General features: G+C 37.2%; 1 protein-coding gene across 1 annotated transcript; it reads left to right on the plus strand.

Moving 5' to 3' along the window:
* Positions 1-616: 616 nt before the first annotated feature.
* Positions 617-19,141, plus strand: LOC124880307 (tenascin-like). Its single transcript, XM_047385353.1, has 28 exons — positions 617-626; positions 973-1,230; positions 1,810-2,067; positions 2,678-2,935; positions 3,199-3,456; positions 3,657-3,914; positions 4,494-4,751; positions 5,362-5,619; positions 5,883-6,140; positions 6,341-6,598; positions 7,178-7,435; positions 7,699-7,956; positions 8,160-8,417; positions 8,997-9,254; positions 10,386-10,643; positions 10,847-11,104; positions 11,684-11,941; positions 12,553-12,810; positions 13,074-13,331; positions 13,535-13,792; positions 14,372-14,629; positions 15,761-16,018; positions 16,219-16,476; positions 17,271-17,528; positions 17,847-18,101; positions 18,426-18,431; positions 18,638-18,717; positions 18,812-19,141. Exons 1-28 carry the CDS (start codon positions 617-619, stop codon positions 18,872-18,874), a joined length of 6,348 nt encoding a protein of 2,115 aa, XP_047241309.1. The 3' UTR covers positions 18,875-19,141.
* The last annotated feature ends 2,123 nt before the right edge of the window (positions 19,142-21,264 follow it).

Below are 21,264 nucleotides of genomic sequence, written 5' to 3' on the forward strand. Positions count from 1 at the left end.
TGCAGAAGGTTTCAGACCATCATCACAAAATGAGACCAGCATCACTCTGCAGTGGAATAAAGTCAACAACAACACCAGCTTTGTCCTCCAGTTTAACGGCACAGAAACATTCATCAGTTCACCAGATGGAGATGGACCAGTAACTCACACAGTCTCATCTCTCACTGCTGGAACTAGATACACATTTACTCTCTTCTCTGTGTTTGAGAACGTCAGAAGTAGTGGAGTTCAGCTCCCAGCTGTTACTGGTAAGAATATTCAGCACGTTAATATGTCAACAACCGAGGCAAACTATGTTACTTCCCAAATCTTTAACTGTCCTTTGAGGCACCTTGGTTATAATCAGGGAATTTATTACCAGATTGTTAGTAGATGTTGAAAGAGTTTCATAGCGCTGAGAGAGAAACAACAACCAGAAAATAGAGGCTTCAACCAGCAGGGATTGAAAGCTGCTGACGTCACGAGTTGAATGAAATTAAGAGAAAACTTAGATCATTTTGATTTCTTTCAGCCCCTCAAAATGCAGAAGGCTTCATATCGTTGAGACAGGATGAGACCAGTATCACTCTACAGTGGGATCCAGTCAATAACATTGTCAGCTTCATCTTCCGATATAATGGAACAGAGTTGAATGTAGCGGCACCAACTGGAAATGGACCAGTAACTCTGACAGTCCCATCTCTCACTGCTGGATCTAGATACACATTCACTCTTTTCTCTGTGTTTGAGAACATCAGAAGCAGTGGAGTCAGCATTGCTGCAGTGACTGGTAGGATATTTACTTTCATTAAAGCTTTGAAATGTTTCACAGTTAGTTATGTTGTTGGAGAGTTCTGACTTGAAATCTGAACATCTCACATTGAAACGACTATTTCATGCATTAATCTTAACAGTTAAAAGCACAGAATAATTTCTGTTGTCAGAATCTGAGACTCTATGTTGAATAATTTCTAATCTTATTGTTCTTCTTAGCTCCTGAAAATGCTGAAGGCTTCAGATCATCAAAACAAGATGAGACCAGCATCACTCTGCAGTGGAATAAAGTCAACAACAACACCAGCTTTGTTCTCCAGTTTAACGACACAGAGACATTAATCAGTTCACCAGATGGAGATGGACCAGTGAACCATACAGTCTCATCTCTCACTGCTGGAACTAGATATACATTCATACTCTACCATGTGTTTATGAATGTTAGAAGCAGTGCTGTAAACATCACCGTTGCTACTGGTGAGATAACTCTTAGTTTTACACTAAACTCATATTTTCTATGTACTTTAGAGATTATGAACCAGTTCCTTTCTGCTGTTAATAAAATCCAGTGAGCCACAGATATTCATATTGATAGCAACTCTGTGATTTTGTCTTAAAGAACTAGAGACATTGGTGGTTAAAAGATAAAACATTACTTACAGTGTCTACATACATATTCTTTGTCTACTTGCTGAAATAATTTAATCAGAGACTTCAGGAGCATTTCTTATATGAGGATGTGTATTATGCAACAAGGTTGAAAATCAAACTTTGTTTTGTTTTGGCAGCATATCTGAAAACTTCACTCGAATCCTTCTTTCTTGCATTGTATAAAATCTGAACGTATTATTCTTTTCATAACCAGACTTGTTTCCTCTACTAGAATTCAATGAAGTGTTGTTTCTTCCTGATGTTTCCTTTTTAACGTAGTCACTAGTTTACTTAATATAGTATAACATTTTTACTAGTTTCATGTATTTTATGTTATATAAAACTTTTATAGGCTGATAATTTAAAACATATTTCATAAAGTAATCGACTTTTATTTTGTCTCAGCTCCTTTAAATGCTGAAGGCTTCAGACCATCATCACAAGATGAGACCAGCATCACTCTGCAGTGGAATAAAGTCAACAACAACACCAGCTTTTTCCTCCAGTTTAACGGCACAGAAACATTCATCAGTTCACCAGATGGAGATGGACCAGTAACTCACACAGTCTCATCTCTCACTGCTGGAACTAAATATACATTTACTCTCTTCTCTGTGTTTGAGAACGTCAGAAGCAGTGGAGTTCAGCTCCCAGCTGTTACTGGTGAGAGACTTTATTTAATTAAAGTGTCAACAATTAAACTAATGTTTTGTGTCTAGCAGATCTTGAAGGTCCTGATGGTGCCCCGTAGTTGAGAACAAAAGATTTATCACCAAGATTGCCATTGTTCACTAAGATTTTTACAGTGTTTGGTGAGAGCAAACAACCAGAAAGCATTAGTTGGAACCAGCAGGGGTTTGAACCTGTCCTTTCAAATATTCACAGTACTGTTATACCGGAATAAATCAATTATTTCCAGGGTGAGTGGAACCTTAAACCAAGCAAAACTACAACAATAAAGAACCAAAAAAGTAAAGTCAGGAGTTGTCCCACTGAAATAAGTTGAAAGAGATGAGAAAGGTCAAATTGTCCATCCGTCCATCCAATTAGATGAGTCTTTAATGAAACAATGAAGCAAATGAACAGTTTTTACGTGGATTTAGACTTGTTTTCTCAGTTATTTATTTCATCCAGTTAGATGCTAAGAATATACTCAGATCTCACATGAATGTTTTGATGTCAATCTCAAAACACGCTAAATAAAGAGAGCAATTTCAAAATAATACATATTATTTAGCTGTTAACAACTTGTATCTTTTATTTTCTCTTGTAGCTCCTGAAAATGCAGAAGGTTTCAGACCATCATCACAAGATGAGACCAGCATCACTCTGCAGTGGAATAAAGTCAACAACAACACCAGCTTTGTTCTCCAGTTTAACGGCACAGAAACATTCATCAGTTCACCAGATGGAGATGGACCAGTAACTCACACAGTCTCATCTCTCATTGCTGGAACTAGATACACATTCACTCTCTTCTCTGTGTTTGAGAACGTCAGAAGTAGTGGAGTTCAGCTCCCAGCTGTTACTGGTAAGAATATTCAGCACGTTAATATGTCAACAATCAAGGAAAACTATTTTACTTCCCAAATCTTTAACCGTCCTTTGAGGCACCTTGGTTATAATCAGGGAATTTATTACCAGATTGTTAGTAGATGTTGAAAGAGTTTCATAGCGCTGAGAGAGAAACAACAACCAGAAAATAGAGGCTTCAACCAGCAGGGATTGAAAGCTGCTGACGTCACGAGTTGAATGAAATTAAGAGAAAACTTAGATCATTTTGATTTCTTTCAGCCCCTCAAAATGCAGAAGGCTTCAGATCGTTGAGACAGGATGAGACCAGTATCACACTACAGTGGGATCCAGTCAATAACAATGTCAGCTTCAACCTCCGATATAATGGAACAGAGTTGAATGTAGCGGCACCAACTGGAAATGGACCACTAGCTCTGACAGTCCCATCTCTCACTGCTGGATCTAGATACACATTCACTCTTTTCTCTGTGTTTGAGAACATCAGAAGCAGTGGAGTCAGCATTGCTGCAGTGACTGGTAAGATATTTACTTTCATTAAAGCTTTGAAATGTTTCACAGTTAGTTATGTTGGAGAGTTCTGACTTGATATCTGAACATCTCACATTGAAACGACTATTACATGCATTAATCTTAACAGTTAAAAGCACAGAATAATTTCTGTTGTCAGAATCTGAGACTATAAATTGAATAACTTCTAATCTTATTGTTCTTCTTAGCTCCTGAAAATGCTGAAGGCTTCAGGGCATCAAAACAAGATGAGACCAGCATCACTCTGCAGTGGAATAAAGTCAACAACAACACCAGCTTTGTTCTCCAGTTTAACGACACAGAGACAAACATCAGTTCACCAGATGGAGATGGACCAGTGAATTATACAGTCTCATCTCTCACTGCTGGAACTAGATATACATTCATACTCTACCATGTGTTTATGAATGTTAGAAGCAGTGCTGTAAACATCACCGTTGCTACTGGTGAGATAACTCTTAGTTTTACACTAAACTCATATTTTCTATGTACATTAGAGATTATGACCCAATTCCTTTCTGCTGTTGATAAAATCCAGTGAGCCACAGATATTCATATTGATAGCAACTCTTTGATTTTGTCTTAAAGAACTAGAGACATTGGTGGTTAAAGGATAAAAAATTACTTACAGTGTCTACATACATATTCTTTGTCTACTTGCTGAAATAATTTAATCAGAGACTTCAGGAGCATTTCTTATATGAGGATGTGTATTATGCAACAAGGTTGAAAATCAAACTTTGTTTTGTTTTGGCAGCATATCTGAAAACTTCACTCGAATCCTTCTTTCTTGCATTGTATAAAATCTGAACGTATTATTCTTTTCATAACCAGACTTGTTTCCTCTACTAGAATTCAATGAAGTGTTGCTTCTTCCTGATGTTTCCTTTTTAACTTAGTCACTAGTTTACTTAATATAGTATAACATTTTTACTAGTTTCATGTATTTTATGTTATATAAAACTTTTATAGGCTGATAATTTAAAACATATTTCATAAAGTAATCGACTTTTATTTTGTCTCAGCTCCTTTAAATGCTGAAGGCTTCAGACCATCATCACAAGATGAGACCAGCATCACTCTGCAGTGGAATAAAGTCAACAACAACACCAGCTTTTTCCTCCAGTTTAACGGCACAGAAACATTCATCAGTTCACCAGCTGGAGATGGACCAGTAACTCACACAGTCTCATCTCTCAATGCTGGAACTAAATATACATTCACTCTCTTCTCTGTGTTTGAGAACGTCAGAAGCAGTGGAGTTCAGCTCCCAGTTGTTACTGGTGAGAGACTTTATTTAATTAAAGTGTCAACAATTAAACTAATGTTTTGTGTCTAGCAGATCTTGAAGGTCCTGATGGTGCCCCGTAGTTGAGAACAAAAGATTTATCACCAAGATTGCCATTGTTCACTAAGATTTTTACAGTGTTTGGTGAGAGCAAACAACCAGAAAGCATTAGTTGGAACCAGCAGGGGTTTGAACCTGTCCTTTCAAATATTCACAGTACTGTTATACCGGAATAAGTCAATTATTTCCAGGGTGAGTGGAACTTTAAACCAAGCAAAACTACAACAATAAAGAACCCAAAAAATAAAGTCAGGAGTTGTCCCATTGAAATAAGTTGAAAGAGATGAGAAAGGTCAAATTGTCCATCCGTCCATCCAATTAGATGAGTCTTTAATGAAACAATGAAGCAAATGAACAGTTTTTACGTGGATTTAGACTTGTTTTCTCAGTTATTTATTTCATCCAGTTAGATGCTCAGGATATACTCAGATCTCACATGAATGTTTTGATGTCAATCTCAAAACACGCTAAATAAAGAGAGCAATTTCAAAATAATACATATTATTTAGCTGTTAACAACTTGTATCTTTTCTTTTCTCTTGTAGCTCCGGAAAATGCAGAAGGCTTCAGACCATCAGAACAAGATGAGACCAGCATCACTCTGCAGTGGAATAAAGTCAACAACAACACCAGCTTTGTTCTCCAGTTTAACGGAACAGAAACATTTATCAGTTCACCAGATGGAGATGGACAAGCAACTCACACAGTCTCATCTCTCAATGCTGGAACTAGATACACATTTACTCTCTTCTCTGTGTTTGAGAACGTCAGAAGTAGTGGAGTTCAGCTCCCAGCTGTTACTGGTAAGAATATTCAGCACATTAATATGTCAACAAGCAAGGCAAACTATGTTACTTCCCAAATCTTTAACCGTCCTTTGAGGCACCTTGGTTATAATCAGGGAATTTATTACCAGATTGTTAGTAGATGTTGAAAGAGTTTCATAGCGCTGAGAGAGAAACAACAACCAGAAAATAGAGGCTTCAACCAGCAGGGATTGAAAGCTGCTGACGTCACGAGCTGAATGAAATTAAGAGAAAACTTAGATCATTTTGATTTTTTTCAGCCCCTCAAAATGCAGAAGGCTTCAGATCGTTGAGACAGGATGAGACCAGTATCACTCTACAGTGGGATCCAGTCAATAACAATGTCAGCTTCATCCTCCGATATAATGGAACAGAGTTGAATGTAGCGGCACCAACTGGAAATGGACCACTAGCTCTGACAGTCCCATCTCTCACTGCTGGATCTAGATACACATTCACTCTCTTCTCTGTGTTTGAGAACATCAGAAGCAGTGGAGTCAGCATTGCTGCAGTGACTGGTAAGATATTTACTTTCATTAAAGCTTTGAAATGTTTCACAGTTAGTTATGTTGGAGAGTTCTGACTTGAAATCTGAACATCTCACATTGAAACGACTATTACATGCATTAATCTTAACAGTTAAAAGCACAGAATAATTTCTGTTGTCAGAATCTGAGACTATAAGTTGAACAATTTCTAATCTTATTGTTCTTCTTAGCTCCTGAAAATGCTGAAGGCTTCAGAGCATCAAAACAAGATGAGACCAGCATCACTCTGCAGTGGAATAAAGTCAACAACAACACCAGCTTTGTTCTCCAGTTTAACGACACAGAGACATTCATCAGTTCACCAGATGGAGATGGACCAGTGAACCATACAGTCTCATCTCTCACTGCTGGAACTAAATATACATTCATACTCTACCATGTGTTTATGAATGTTAGAAGCAGTGCTGTAAACATCACCGTTGCTACTGGTGAGATAACTCTTAGTTTTACACTAAACTCATATTTTCTATGTACATTAGAGATTATGACCCAATTCCTTTCTGCTGTTGATAAAATCCAGTGAGCCACAGATATTCATATTGATAGCAACTCTTTGATTTTGTCTTAAAGAACTAGAGACATTGGTGGTTAAAAGATAAAACATTACTTACAGTGTCTACATACATATTCTTTGTCTACTTGCTGAAATAATTTAATCAGAGACTTCAGGAGCATTTCTTATATGAGGATGTGTATTATGCAACAAGGTTGAAAATCAAACTTTGTTTTGTTTTGGCAGCATATCTGAAAACTTCACTCGAATCCTTCTTTCTTGCATTGTATAAAATCTGAACGTATTATTCTTTTCATAACCAGACTTGTTTCCTATACGAGAATTCAATGAAGTGTTGTTTCTTCCTGATGTTTCCTTTTTAACTTAGTCACTAGTTTACTTAATATAGTATAACATTTTTACTAGTTTCATGTATTTTATGTTATATAAAACTTTTATGGGCTGATAATTTAAAACATATTTAATAAAGTAATCGACTGTACTTTTGTCTCAGCTCCTTTAAATGCTGAAGGTTTCAGACCATCATCACAAGATGAGACCAGCATCACTCTGCAGTGGAATAAAGTCAACAACAACACCAGCTTTTTCCTCCAGTTTAACGGCACAGAAACATTCATCAGTTCACCAGATGGAGATGGACCAGTAACTCACACAGTCTCATCTCTCACTGCTGGAACTAGATACACATTTACTCTCTTCTCTGTGTTTGAGAACATCAGAAGTAGTGGAGTTCAGCTCCCAGCTGTTACTGGTAAGAATATTCAGCACATTAATATGTCAACAAGCAAGGCAAACTATTTTACTTCCCAAATTTTTAACCGTTCTTTGAGGCACCTTGGTTATAATCAGGGAATTTATTACCAGATTGTTAGTAGATGTTGAAAGAGTTTCATAGCGATGAGAGAGAAACAACAACCATAAAATAGAGGCTTCAACCAGCAGGGATTGAAAGCTGCTGACGTCACGAGTTGAATGAAATTAAGAGAAAACTTAGATCATTTTGATTTCTTTCAGCCCCTCAAAATGCAGAAGGCTTCAGATCATTGAGACAGGATGAGACCAGTATCACTCTACAGTGGGATCCAGTCAATAACAATGTCAGCTTCATCTTCCGATATAATGGAACAGAGTTGAATGTAGCGGCACCAACTGGAAATGGACCAGTAACTCTGACAGTCTCATCTCTCACTGCTGGATCTAGATACACATTCACTCTTTTCTCTGTGTTTGAGAACATCAGAAGCAGTGGAGTCAGCATTGCTGCAGTGACTGGTAAGATATTTACTTTCATTAAAGCTTTGAAATGTTTCACAGTTAGTGATGTTGTTGGAGAGTTCTGACTTGAAATCTGAACATCTCACATTGAAACGACTATTTCATGCATTAATCTTAACAGTTAAAAGCACAGAATAATTTCTGTTGTCAGAATCTGAAACTCTATGTTGAATCATTTCTAATCTTATTGTTCTTAATAGCTCCTGAAAATGCTGAAGGCTTCAGGGCATCAAAACAAGATGAGACCAGCATCACTCTGCAGTGGAATAAAGTCAACAACAACACCAGCTTTGTTCTCCAGTTTAACGACACAGAGACATTCATCAGTTCACCAGATGGAGATGGACCAGTGAACCATACAGTCTCATCTCTCACTGCTGGAACTAAATATACATTCATACTCTACCATGTGTTTATGAATGTTAGAAGCAGTGCTGTAAACATCACCGTTGCTACTGGTGAGATAACTCTTAGTTTTACACTAAACTCATATTTTCTATGTACATTAGAGATTATGACCCAGTTCCTTTCTGCTGTTAATAAAATCCAGTGAGCCACAGATATTCATATTGATAGCAACTCTGTGATTTTGTCTTAAAGATCTAGAGACATTGGTGGTTAAAAGATAAAACATTACTTACAGTGTCTACATACATATTCTTTGTCTACTTGCTGAAATAATTTAATCAGAGACTTCAGGAGCATTTCTTATATGAGGATGTGTATTATGCAACAAGGTTGAAAATCAAACTTTGTTTTGTTTTGGCAGCATATCTGAAAACTTCACTCGAATCCTTCTTTCTTGCATTGTATAAAATCTGAACGTATTATTCTTTTCATAACCAGACTTGTTTCCTCTACTAGAATTCAATGAAGTGTTGTTTCTTCCTGATGTTTCCTTTTTAACTTAGTCACTAGTTGACTTAATATAGTATAACATTTTTACTAGTTTCATGTATTTTATGTTATATAAAACTTTTATAGGCTGATAATTTAAAACATATTTCATAAAGTAATCGACTTTTATTTTGTCTCAGCTCCTTTAAATGCTGAAGGTTTCAGACCATCATCACAAGATGAGACCAGCATCACTCTGCAGTGGAATAAAGTCAACAACAACACCAGCTTTTTCCTCCAGTTTAACGGCACAGAAACATTCATCAGTTCACCAGATGGAGATGGACCAGTAACTCACACAGTCTCATCTCTCATTGCTGGAACTAGATACACATTTACTCTCTTCTCTGTGTTTGAGAACGTCAGAAGTAGTGGAGTTCAGCTCCCAGCTGTTACTGGTGAGAGACTTTATTTAATTAAAGTGTCAACAATTAAACTAATGTTTTGTGTCTAGCAGATCTTGAAGGTCCTGATGGTGCCACGTAGTTGAGAACAAAAGATTTATCACCAAGATTGCCATTGTTCACTAAGATTTTTACAGTGTTTGGTGAGAGCAAACAACCAGAAAGCATTAGTTGGAACCAGCAGGGGTTTGAACCAGTCCTTTCAAATATTCACAGTACTGTTATACCGGAATAAGTCAATTATTTCCAGGGTGAGTGGAACTTTAAACCAAGCAAAACTACAACAATAAAGAACCCAAAAAATAAAGTCAGGAGTTGTCCCATTGAAATAAGTTGAAAGAGATGAGAAAGGTCAAATTGTCCATCCGTCCATCCAATTAGACGAGTCTTTAATGAAACAATGAAGCAAATTAACAGTTTTTACGTGGATTTAGACTAGTTTTCTCAGTTATTTATTTCATCCAGTTAGATGCTCAGGATATACTCAGATCTCACATGAATGTTTTGATGTCAACCTCAAAACACGCTAAATAAAGAGAGCAATTTCAAAATAATACATATTATTTAGCTGTTAACAACATGTATCTTTTCTTTTCTCTTGTAGCTCCTGAAAATGCAGAAGGTTTCAGACCATCAGAACAAGATGAGACCAGCATCACTCTGCAGTGGAATAAAGTCAACAACAACATCAGCTTTGTTCTCCAGTTTAACGGCACAGAAACATTCATCAGTTCACCAGATGGAGATGGACCAGTAACTCACACAGTCTCATCTCTCACTGCTGGAACTAGATACACATTTACTCTCTTCTCTGTGTTTGAGAACATCAGAAGCAGTGGAGTTCAGCTCCCAGCTGTTACTGGTAAGAATATTCAGCACGTTAATATGTCAACAATCAAGGCAAACTATTTTACTTCCCAAATCTTTAACCGTCCTTTGAGGCACCTTGGTTATAATCAGGGAATTTATTACCAGATTGTTAGTAGATGTTGAAAGAGTTTCATAGCGCTGAGAGAGAAACAACAACCAGAAAATAGTGGCTTCAACCAGCAGGGATTGAAAGCTGCTGACGTCACGAGTTGAATGAAATTAAGAGAAAACTTAGATCATTTTGATTTCTTTCAGCCCCTCAAAATGCAGAAGGCTTCAGATCATTGAGACAGGATGAGACCAGTATCACTCTACAGTGGGATCCAGTCAATAACAATGTCAGCTTCATCCTCCGATATAATGGAACAGAGTTGAATGTAGCGGCACCAACTGGAAATGGACCAGTAACTCTGACAGTCCCATCTCTCACTGCTGGATCTAGATACACATTCACTCTTTTCTCTGTGTTTGAGAACATCAGAAGCAGTGGAGTCAGCATTGCTGCAGTGACTGGTAAGATATTTACTTTCATTAAAGCTTTGAAATGTTTCACAGTTAGTTATGTTGTTGGAGAGTTCTGACTTGAAATCTGAACATCTCACATTGAAACGACTATTTCATGCATTAATCTTAACAGTTAAAAGCACAGAATAATTTCTGTTGTCAGAATCTGAGACTCTATGTTGAATAATTTCTAATCTTATTGTTCTTAATAGCTCCTGAAAATGCTGAAGGCTTCAGATCATCAAAACAAGATGAGACCAGCATCACTCTGCAGTGGAATAAAGTCAACAACAACGTCAGCTTTGTTCTCCAGTTTAACGACACAGAGACATTAATCAGTGAACCAGATGGAGATGGACCAGTGAACCATACAGTCTCATCTCTCACTGCTGGAACTAAATATACATTCATACTCTACCATGTGTTTATGAATGTTAGAAGCAGTGCTGTAAACATCACCGTTGCTACTGGTGAGATAACTCTTAGTTTTACACTAAACTCATATTTTCTATGTACTTTAGAGATTATGACCCAGTTCCTTTCTGCTGTTAATAAAATCCAGTGAGCCACAGATATTCATATTGATAGCAACTCTGTGATTTTGTCTTAAAGAACTAGAGACATTGGTGGTTAAAAGATAAAACATTACTTACAGTGTCTACATACATATTCTTTGTCAACTTGCTGAAATAATTTAATCAGAGACTTCAGGAGCATTTCTTATATGAGGATGTGTATTATGCAACAAGGTTGAAAATCAAACTTTGTTTTGTTTTGGCAGCATATCTGAAAACTTCACTCGAATCCTTCTTTCTTGCATTGTATAAAATCTGAACGTATTATTCTTTTCATAACCAGACTTGTTTCCTCTACTAGAATTCAATGAAGTGTTGTTTCTTCCTGATGTTTCCTTTTTAACTTAGTCACTAGTTGACTTAATATAGTATAACATTTTTACTAGTTTCATGTATTTTATGTTATATAAAACTTTTATAGGCTGATAATTTAAAACATATTTCATAAAGTAATCGACTTTTATTTTGTCTCAGCTCCTTTAAATGCTGAAGGTTTCAGACCATCATCACAAGATGAGACCAGCATCACTCTGCAGTGGAATAAAGTCAACAACAACACCAGCTTTTTCCTCCAGTTTAACGGCACAGAAACATTCATCAGTTCACCAGATGGAGATGGACCAGTAACTCACACAGTCTCATCTCTCACTGCTGGAACTAGATACACATTTACTCTCTTCTCTGTGTTTGAGAACGTCAGAAGTAGTGGAGTTCAGCTCCCAGCTGTTACTGGTGAGAGACTTTATTTAATTAAAGTGTCAACAATTAAACTAATGTTTTGTGTCTAGCAGATCTTGAAGGTCCTGATGGTGCCCCGTAGTTGAGAACAAAAGATTTATCACCAAGATTGCCATTGTTCACTAAGATTTTTACAGTGTTTGGTGAGAGCAAACTAACCAGAAAGCATTAGTTGGAACCAGCAGGGGTTTGAACCTGTCCTTTCAAATATTCACAGTACTGTTATACCGGAATAAGTCAATTATTTCCAGGGTGAGTGGAACTTTAAACCAAGCAAAACTACAACAATAAAGAACCAAAAAAGTAAAGTCAGGAGTTGTCCCATTGAAATAAGTTGAAAGAGATGAGAAAGGTCAAATTGTCCATCCGTCCATCCAATTAGACGAGTCTTTAATGAAACAATGAAGCAAATGAACAGTTTTTACGTGGGTTTAGACTTGTTTTCTCAGTTATTTATTTCATCCAGTTAGATGCTCAGGATATACTCAGATCTCACATGAATGTTTTGATGTCAATCTCAAAACACGCTAAATAAAGAGAGCAATTTCAAAATAATACATATTATTTAGGTGTTAACAACATGTATCTTTTCTTTTCTCTTGTAGCTCCGGAAAATGCAGAAGGTTTCAGACCATCATCACAAAATGAGACCAGCATCACTCTGCAGTGGAATAAAGTCAACAACAACACCAGCTTTGTCCTCCAGTTTAACGGCACAGAAACATTCATCAGTTCACCAGATGGAGATGGACCAGTAACTCACACAGTCTCATCTCTCACTGCTGGAACTAGATACACATTTACTCTCTTCTCTGTGTTTGAGAACGTCAGAAGTAGTGGAGTTCAGCTCCCAGCTGTTACTGGTAAGAATATTCAGCACGTTAATATGTCAACAACCGAGGCAAACTATGTTACTTCCCAAATCTTTAACTGTCCTTTGAGGCACCTTGGTTATAATCAGGGAATTTATTACCAGATTGTTAGTAGATGTTGAAAGAGTTTCATAGCGCTGAGAGAGAAACAACAACCAGAAAATAGAGGCTTCAACCAGCAGGGATTGAAAGCTGCTGACGTCACGAGTTGAATGAAATTAAGAGAAAACTTAGATCATTTTGATTTCTTTCAGCCCCTCAAAATGCAGAAGGCTTCATATCGTTGAGACAGGATGAGACCAGTATCACTCTACAGTGGGATCCAGTCAATAACATTGTCAGCTTCATCTTCCGATATAATGGAACAGAGTTGAATGTAGCGGCACCAACTGGAAATGGACCAGTAACTCTGACAGTCCCATCTCTCACTGCTGGATCTAGATACACATTCACTCTTTTCTCTGTGTTTGAGAACATCAGAAGCAGTGGAGTCAGCATTGCTGCAGTGACTGGTAGGATATTTACTTTCATTAAAGCTTTGAAATGTTTCACAGTTAGTTATGTTGTTGGAGAGTTCTGACTTGAAATCTGAACATCTCACATTGAAACGACTATTTCATGCATTAATCTTAACAGTTAAAAGCACAGAATAATTTCTGTTGTCAGAATCTGAGACTATATGTTGAATAATTTCTAATCTTATTGTTCTTCTTAGCTCCTGAAAATGCTGAAGGCTTCAGATCATCAAAACAAGATGAGACCAGCATCACTCTGCAGTGGAATAAAGTCAACAACAACACCAGCTTTGTTCTCCAGTTTAACGACACAGAGACAAACATCAGTTCACCAGATGGAGATGGACCAGTGAACCATACAGTCTCATCTCTCACTGCTGGAACTAGATATACATTCATACTCTACCATGTGTTTATGAATGTTAGAAGCAGTGCTGTAAACATCACCGTTGCTACTGGTGAGATAACTCTTAGTTTTACACTAAACTCATATTTTCTATGTACTTTAGAGATTATGAACCAGTTCCTTTCTGCTGTTAATAAAATCCAGTGAGCCACAGATATTCATATTGATAGCAACTCTGTGATTTTGTCTTAAAGAACTAGAGACATTGGTGGTTAAAAGATAAAACATTACTTACAGTGTCTACATACATATTCTTTGTCTACTTGCTGAAATAATTTAATCAGAGACTTCAGGAGCATTTCTTATATGAGGATGTGTATTATGCAACAAGGTTGAAAATCAAACTTTGTTTTGTTTTGGCAGCATATCTGAAAACTTCACTCGAATCCTTCTTTCTTGCATTGTATAAAATCTGAACGTATTATTCTTTTCATAACCAGACTTGTTTCCTCTACTAGAATTCAATGAAGTGTTGTTTCTTCCTGATGTTTCCTTTTTAACGTAGTCACTAGTTTACTTAATATAGTATAACATTTTTACTAGTTTCATGTATTTTATGTTATATAAAACTTTTATAGGCTGATAATTTAAAACATATTTCATAAAGTAATCGACTTTTATTTTGTCTCAGCTCCTTTAAATGCTGAAGGCTTCAGACCATCATCACAAGATGAGACCAGCATCACTCTGCAGTGGAATAAAGTCAACAACAACACCAGCTTTTTCCTCCAGTTTAACGGCACAGAAACATTCATCAGTTCACCAGATGGAGATGGACCAGTAACTCACACAGTCTCATCTCTCACTGCTGGAACTAAATATACATTTACTCTCTTCTCTGTGTTTGAGAACGTCAGAAGCAGTGGAGTTCAGCTCCCAGCTGTTACTGGTGAGAGACTTTATTTAATTAAAGTGTCAACAATTAAACTAATGTTTTGTGTCTAGCAGATCTTGAAGGTCCTGATGGTGCCCCGTAGTTGAGAACAAAAGATTTATCACCAAGATTGCCATTGTTCACTAAGATTTTTACAGTGTTTGGTGAGAGCAAACAACCAGAAAGCATTAGTTGGAACCAGCAGGGGTTTGAACCTGTCCTTTCAAATATTCACAGTACTGTTATACCGGAATAAATCAATTATTTCCAGGGTGAGTGGAACCTTAAACCAAGCAAAACTACAACAATAAAGAACCAAAAAAGTAAAGTCAGGAGTTGTCCCACTGAAATAAGTTGAAAGAGATGAGAAAGGTCAAATTGTCCATCCGTCCATCCAATTAGACGAGTCTTTAATGAAACAATGAAGCAAATGAACAGTTTTTACGTGGGTTTAGACTAGTTTTCTCAGTTATTTATTTCATCCAGTTAGATGCTAAGAATATACTCAGATCTCACATGAATGTTTTGATGTCAATCTCAAAACACGCTAAATAAAGAGAGCAATTTCAAAATAATACATATTATTTAGCTGTTAACAACTTGTATCTTTTATTTTCTCTTGTAGCTCCTGAAAATGCAGAAGGTTTCAGACCATCATCACAAGATGAGACCAGCATCACTCTGCAGTGGAATAAAGTCAACAACAACACCAGCTTTGTTCTCCAGTTTAACGGCACAGAAACATTCATCAGTTCACCAGATGGAGATGGACCAGTAACTCACACAGTCTCATCTCTCATTGCTGGAACTAGATACACATTCACTCTCTTCTCTGTGTTTGAGAACGTCAGAAGCAGTGGAGTTCAGCTCCCAGCTGTTACTGGTAAGAATATTCAGCACGTTAATATGTCAACAATCAAGGAAAACTATTTTACTTCCCAAATCTTTAACCGTCCTTTGAGGCACCTTGGTTATAATCAGGGAATTTATTACCAGATTGTTAGTAGATGTTGAAAGAGTTTCATAGCGCTGAGAGAGAAACAACAACCAGAAAATAGAGGCTTCAACCAGCAGGGATTGAAAGCTGCTGACGTCACGAGTTGAATGAAATTAAGAGAAAACTTAGATCATTTTGATTTCTTTCAGCCCCTCAAAATGCAGAAGGCTTCAGATCGTTGAGACAGGATGAGACCAGTATCACTCTACAGTGGGATCCAGTCAATAACAATGTCAGCTTCAACCTCCGATATAATGGAACAGAGTTGAATGTAGCGGCACCAACTGGAAATGGACCACTAGCTCTGACAGTCCCATCTCTCACTGCTGGATCTAGATACACATTCACTCTTTTCTCTGTGTTTGAGAACATCAGAAGCAGTGGAGTCAGCATTGCTGCAGTGACTGGTAAGATATTTACTTTCATTAAAGCTTTGAAATGTTTCACAGTTAGTTATGTTGGAGAGTTCTGACTTGATATCTGAACATCTCACATTGAAACGACTATTACATGCATTAATCTTAACAGTTAAAAGCACAGAATAATTTCTGTTGTCAGAATCTGAGACTATAAATTGAATAACTTCTAATCTTATTGTTCTTCTTAGCTCCTGAAAATGCTGAAGGCTTCAGGGCATCAAAACAAGATGAGACCAGCATCACTCTGCAGTGGAATAAAGTCAACAACAACACCAGCTTTGTTCTCCAGTTTAACGACACAGAGACAAACATCAGTTCACCAGATGGAGATGGACCAGTAACTCACACAGTCTCATCTCTCACTGCTGGAACTAGATACACATTTACTCTCTTCTCTGTGTTTGAGAACGTCAGAAGTAGTGGAGTTCAGCTCCCAGCTGTTACTGGTAGGATAATGACAATAAATCCATCATACATGTTGTAGGACACGCATTAAGTCTAGATCACTTTAGATCTTCTGGCTCAAGGACCAATAAGAACTTAAAAATGTTCAAAAGACTTACAGCTATATTAGTGGTAAAAACAGAGGCATTTAACAGAAACGATTTTCTAGAGGAATGAGGCGCTAACAGGTTCTCATCTTTGCACCACAGGCAGAATGTTTCAGTGACACAACCCTAAAAGTTCTTCTTTTGTGCATTGAATACCCAATCTCCCTATTTTTATACATATCTATTAGGATCATCTTGCATTTAAATTCAGTATTGCAACTTCTTTGTGAATTTTCCATCTCTTGCATTTTTACCAGGTTTCAACTTGAATTCCTACCCTAAGTGTATTAATTACTACGTCCTCTTTTTCATTTACACACTATTTCTGCTCTCAGCTACGATTACATGATTGCCTTCCTCAGACTATCCCAGGGGTAAATACTCAGCACATGCTTTATATATTCAATGACAGATTGTGTATACTTTCATTCACACAAACAGTGACACATGGATAATACACACACCTAATGCAGCTGTCATTCATAAGAATGCTTTTGTTCCAAGGGTTCATCCACATCACACATATGAAAATGTGTGAATGGGTTTCTTCAGTAACTGTAAATTTACTTTCCATTTTAATGGCAGCAACATGTTTGTGTTTGATATACAATTATAATGGATTCATGATGTATTTTTAGCCTACTTTGTGCTGAACTGACTATCCCAGGTTTTATTGCTTTCTCTGACAGTTCCTCAAAATATAGAAGACTTCACAACATCAGGACAGAATGAGACCAGCATCACTCTGCAGTGGAATAAAATCAACAACAATACCAGCTTTGTTCTCCAGTTTAACGGTTTAGAGAGATACATCAGTGCACCAGATGGAGCTGGACCAGTAACGTACACAGTCTCATCTCTCACTGCTGGAACTAAATACACATTCACTCTCTTCTCTGTGTTTGACAACATGAGAAGCCGTGGAGTCAGCATTATCATAGTAACTGGTAAGATCCTCCTGACCATTGTTTCATAAGTATGTCCATTCTTTTCTCTTTTTTATCTTTACGTACAACATTCAAAGCCAATTAACATGTGGTTCAGTCCCTAAACTTGATTTCATATATAGCCTTATTGCACTCTATTCTAAAGGTATCTTAACCTGAAATAATGGCGTTTAAAATTAGTTCATTAACAGCTCGGTTAGTTTTGATATGGAGGTAGTAAAAAAACTAAAAACAATCTACAGCAAAGTAAAATTATTGTATAACCAGAAATGTAGATATGGTGGTGATCTGTTTGTAACTTGGGTATCATTTTTCCAGCTCCTTCAAATGCAAAAGGCTTCAGACCATCAGCACAAAATGAGACCAGTATCACTCTGCGTTGGAATAAAGTGAACATCACCAGCTTTGTTCTCCAGTTTAACGGCACAGAAACATTCATCAGAGCACCAGATGGAGATGGACCAGTAACTCACACAGTCTCATCTCTCACTGCTCGTACAAACTACACATTCACTCTCTTCTCTGTGTTTGAGAACATCAGTAGCAGTGGAGTCAGCATTGCTGCAGCTACTGGTAAGATGTTTAACATCAGCATGATGTGCAACAGATCTAATTATTATTTGTCATGAATTGAAAGTTGAATTGGTTTTAATGGCTTGAATTTCACTGTAGCTCTTTGTGAATGATTTGTGAAGCTAGAAACTGTTGTTTAAAGTCTTCTTTGCAGCACCCACAATCATTATGTGCTGAGCAGTATCTTTCAGTGGTTCTTCAATTGATTCTCATTTTAATATGGATTAGTTAACATGTTGGGATTTAAATTAAGGAAAAAGATCTGAATTCAAACCTAAATGTTTTCCTTTCTTTTTATGTCAACAAAAAACAACCAACAAACAGGTCCAAGTGAGTAAATTAATTTGTTGTCTTTTCTTGCTTTTTCTTTTTCTTATTTAAATAATGATATTTTTATTTAGAAATATTTGAGTTGCAGACATTTATATTTTATGTAAAAACAATTATTATATCATGCTTTTTTATGCAGTTTATTGGATTTCTATCATGTTATAAAATTTTATTTTACTTAGAATTGTGTATTTTCTTGTCAACAGACTATGTTTTGTCAGTGAACTTGAGGTTAAGACGTCGCAGCACAATGTCAGAATCAGAGGTTGAAGATGCTTTGGTAGAGGTGAGACCAGTATTACTTTCAACTTTTTGACTTCATTTGATGTTTATGTCTTTATTACCCTTTGACCCATGTATTTTTGTGTTTTTAAATCCAGCTCTTCAGAAAATATAATTTGCCGCCACAGTTTTCATTAAAAATTGTTTCTTCAAGACCATGAAACCACTGGAAGAGTAAAATGACGGAGAATTCATCATCAACATTATTGTGTTTCTTTTCCCTAATATAAAATCTGAACTGGTTTAGATTATGTACAAATTTTGAAATTGATGTAGCTTGTCATTTACAGTTTTTCTCTGGTGGGACATTTTTAATTGTTTTTGTTAATCAAAGCTTCACTTAAGATCTTGTTGGATTGTCATAGGTTATGTATATACATACGTTTTGTGATTTTGTTGCCTTTAAATAAAGTTTTGGGAAATATGAATTGTTTGCTTTGTGCTGGAAAAAATGACCAGAGGAAATACTGAAAATCTAGATGCAAAAGTATGGGGTAAGAACGCTTTCAAAAACAACGTGTATGTAAAGACGGAAATGTGTGCATATTAGTCAATAGTTGTGCATAAGTAAAATCCTAAACCGCCAGCAGAAGAAGAAGAAGAAGCAGCACTAGCGCCAAAAGAACGGACCAAGAGACTACGGTACAAAGTCAGGTAATGTTGAAAAGTTTATATATGTCTTAATGTCGTTAATATATGCTCTTGGTCCCTTCTTTTGGCGCTAGTGCTGCTACTTCTTCTTCTTCTCTTCTTCTGCTGGCGGTTCGCAACAAATTCAGAAGTGCACACTGCCACCTATTGTACATCATTGTATAACTCCACCCACTATATCCTGAGCCTGAGATCACGTGACACCAAGTCGCTGATGTAAATTCGTATTCTCATAGAAATCGTATTCACAAACTTTTATAGCATATTGTATTCATAAAGAATAAACCACAACTGTAAACTTGAACTTTGTGTTTGTGTAACACCCTGAAAATATGTTCAGAATGTAATAATGCCTAAGTGATGGTGTATTGATGTCATGGGTCAAGCACTCATTTAATTTAGTAGTGGTCTGAACAGTTTGTTTAGTTTATGTTTAAATATACACTTAAGTTACCTTATTCTATTTCATATATTTTGATATATAGTACTATTTCTTTAAGAGCGACATGACGTAGAAAGTTCATGACCAGTTTTGTTGGATAATTAAAAAAACTACACACGCTGTACGCTCGAACCGTGGGTTTTGTTCTAATATAGTTGCACAAAAATGAAGATCTGTGTGGAATCTCCTTAAGTTGTTTTAAGGGTGCAACATAAATTTTGGTGTTTCCGTCCGGTTCAGCGAAAGTTCTCTGTAATGAGAAGTTTTTTTTTATGAAGAGGATTACTCGGCGGAGCAAGGTGAGCTAAGCAAATATGCTAAGCGGCTAAGCTAAATAGCAACGCGGCGGTTCCGACGCATAGCCGGAGGAAGAAACAGACATACATCTTTTCAAGGGGTGGATCGAGCAAAGCCAAAGCACCATGAACAGTGAGTGGGAATCTCTACTGGCTGACATTGAGAAAAAGCTTTTGACCTTGTCACGGGACGAGCTAGAGGCCCTAAGCGAAGCGTTAGGCCTACAGCTGAGTGAGGAGGCAAAGTCGTCATGTCGGTTAATAAGAAGGCAGATGCTTAGACACCTGGAAAGCGAGGATGTTACGTCTTTGGAGGACAGTGGATTATCAGTGCTGTTAACCATTAATGATTTAATAGAGGACATGGACAAGAGAACTGGCACAAGCGACTTGGTGGGTGCTACGTCACAGAGCACCGCGGCCGAACCACAAGTGGTCGTTGAGCAACCTCTGCCGGCAGAAACCGGTATTACACTGACAGTTGTACTACCACAGAGGTCGGGTGGCTCAATGAGCTCTGAAAGGGAGTCGTGGCAAGGTAAAGACAAACTGAACTTACACCCTATCTACAGAAAGGACTTTCGGATTATTGGACAAATCGGTGATGTTGGACAAAAGAATAAACTGAACTTTACAAGCCTTGAAAGACAAATTGAACGTGGACTAAAAAAAGGATATGATGAGGATGAAATTGTTGAAGCAGTGATCCAAGCCATTGCACCTGATGTGAAATTAAAAAGTTATCTAGAGAATAGAACAGAACTATCCTTAAACTCTCTCAGGCAAATGCTTAGGACACACTTCATAGAGAAAGATGCAACAGAACTCTATCTTGCCTTGACACGTGCAGTGCAAGATCCCAAATAAACTCCTGTTCAGTTTCTCATACGCACAATGGACCTTAGGCAAAAAGCGATGGCTGCATCTGACAGAACCAAAGTTGGACTGAAATACAATCCTGAGCTGGTGCAGACACAGTTTTTGCAGACTATTCTGACTGGGTTGCAGGATGATGCGGTGATGATGGACATTCAACCTTACCTACAGGATATATCTGTAGAGGATGAAATACTATTGGAAAAAATGAGTGCAGCCTACAGTGTTGAACTTGAAAGAAGGAGTAAATTGTCAACCAGACAAAAGAACATTAAAGTGGCTTCAG

The sequence above is a fragment of the Girardinichthys multiradiatus genome, chromosome 14, assembly GCF_021462225.1.
Source record: "Girardinichthys multiradiatus isolate DD_20200921_A chromosome 14, DD_fGirMul_XY1, whole genome shotgun sequence".
NCBI lineage: Eukaryota > Metazoa > Chordata > Actinopteri > Cyprinodontiformes > Goodeidae > Girardinichthys > Girardinichthys multiradiatus.

What these genes read in the sequence shown, in the direction of transcription:
- LOC124880307 (XM_047385353.1), top strand. An exon ending in TCAGCTCCCAGCTGTTACTG is followed by an intron (nt 12,811 to 13,073) that starts GTAAGAATATTC and finishes GATTTCTTTCAG; the next exon opens with CCCCTCAAAATGCAGAAGGC. An exon ending in TTGAAGATGCTTTGGTAGAG is followed by an intron (nt 18,718 to 18,811) that starts GTGAGACCAGTA and finishes TTTTAAATCCAG; the next exon opens with CTCTTCAGAAAATATAATTT.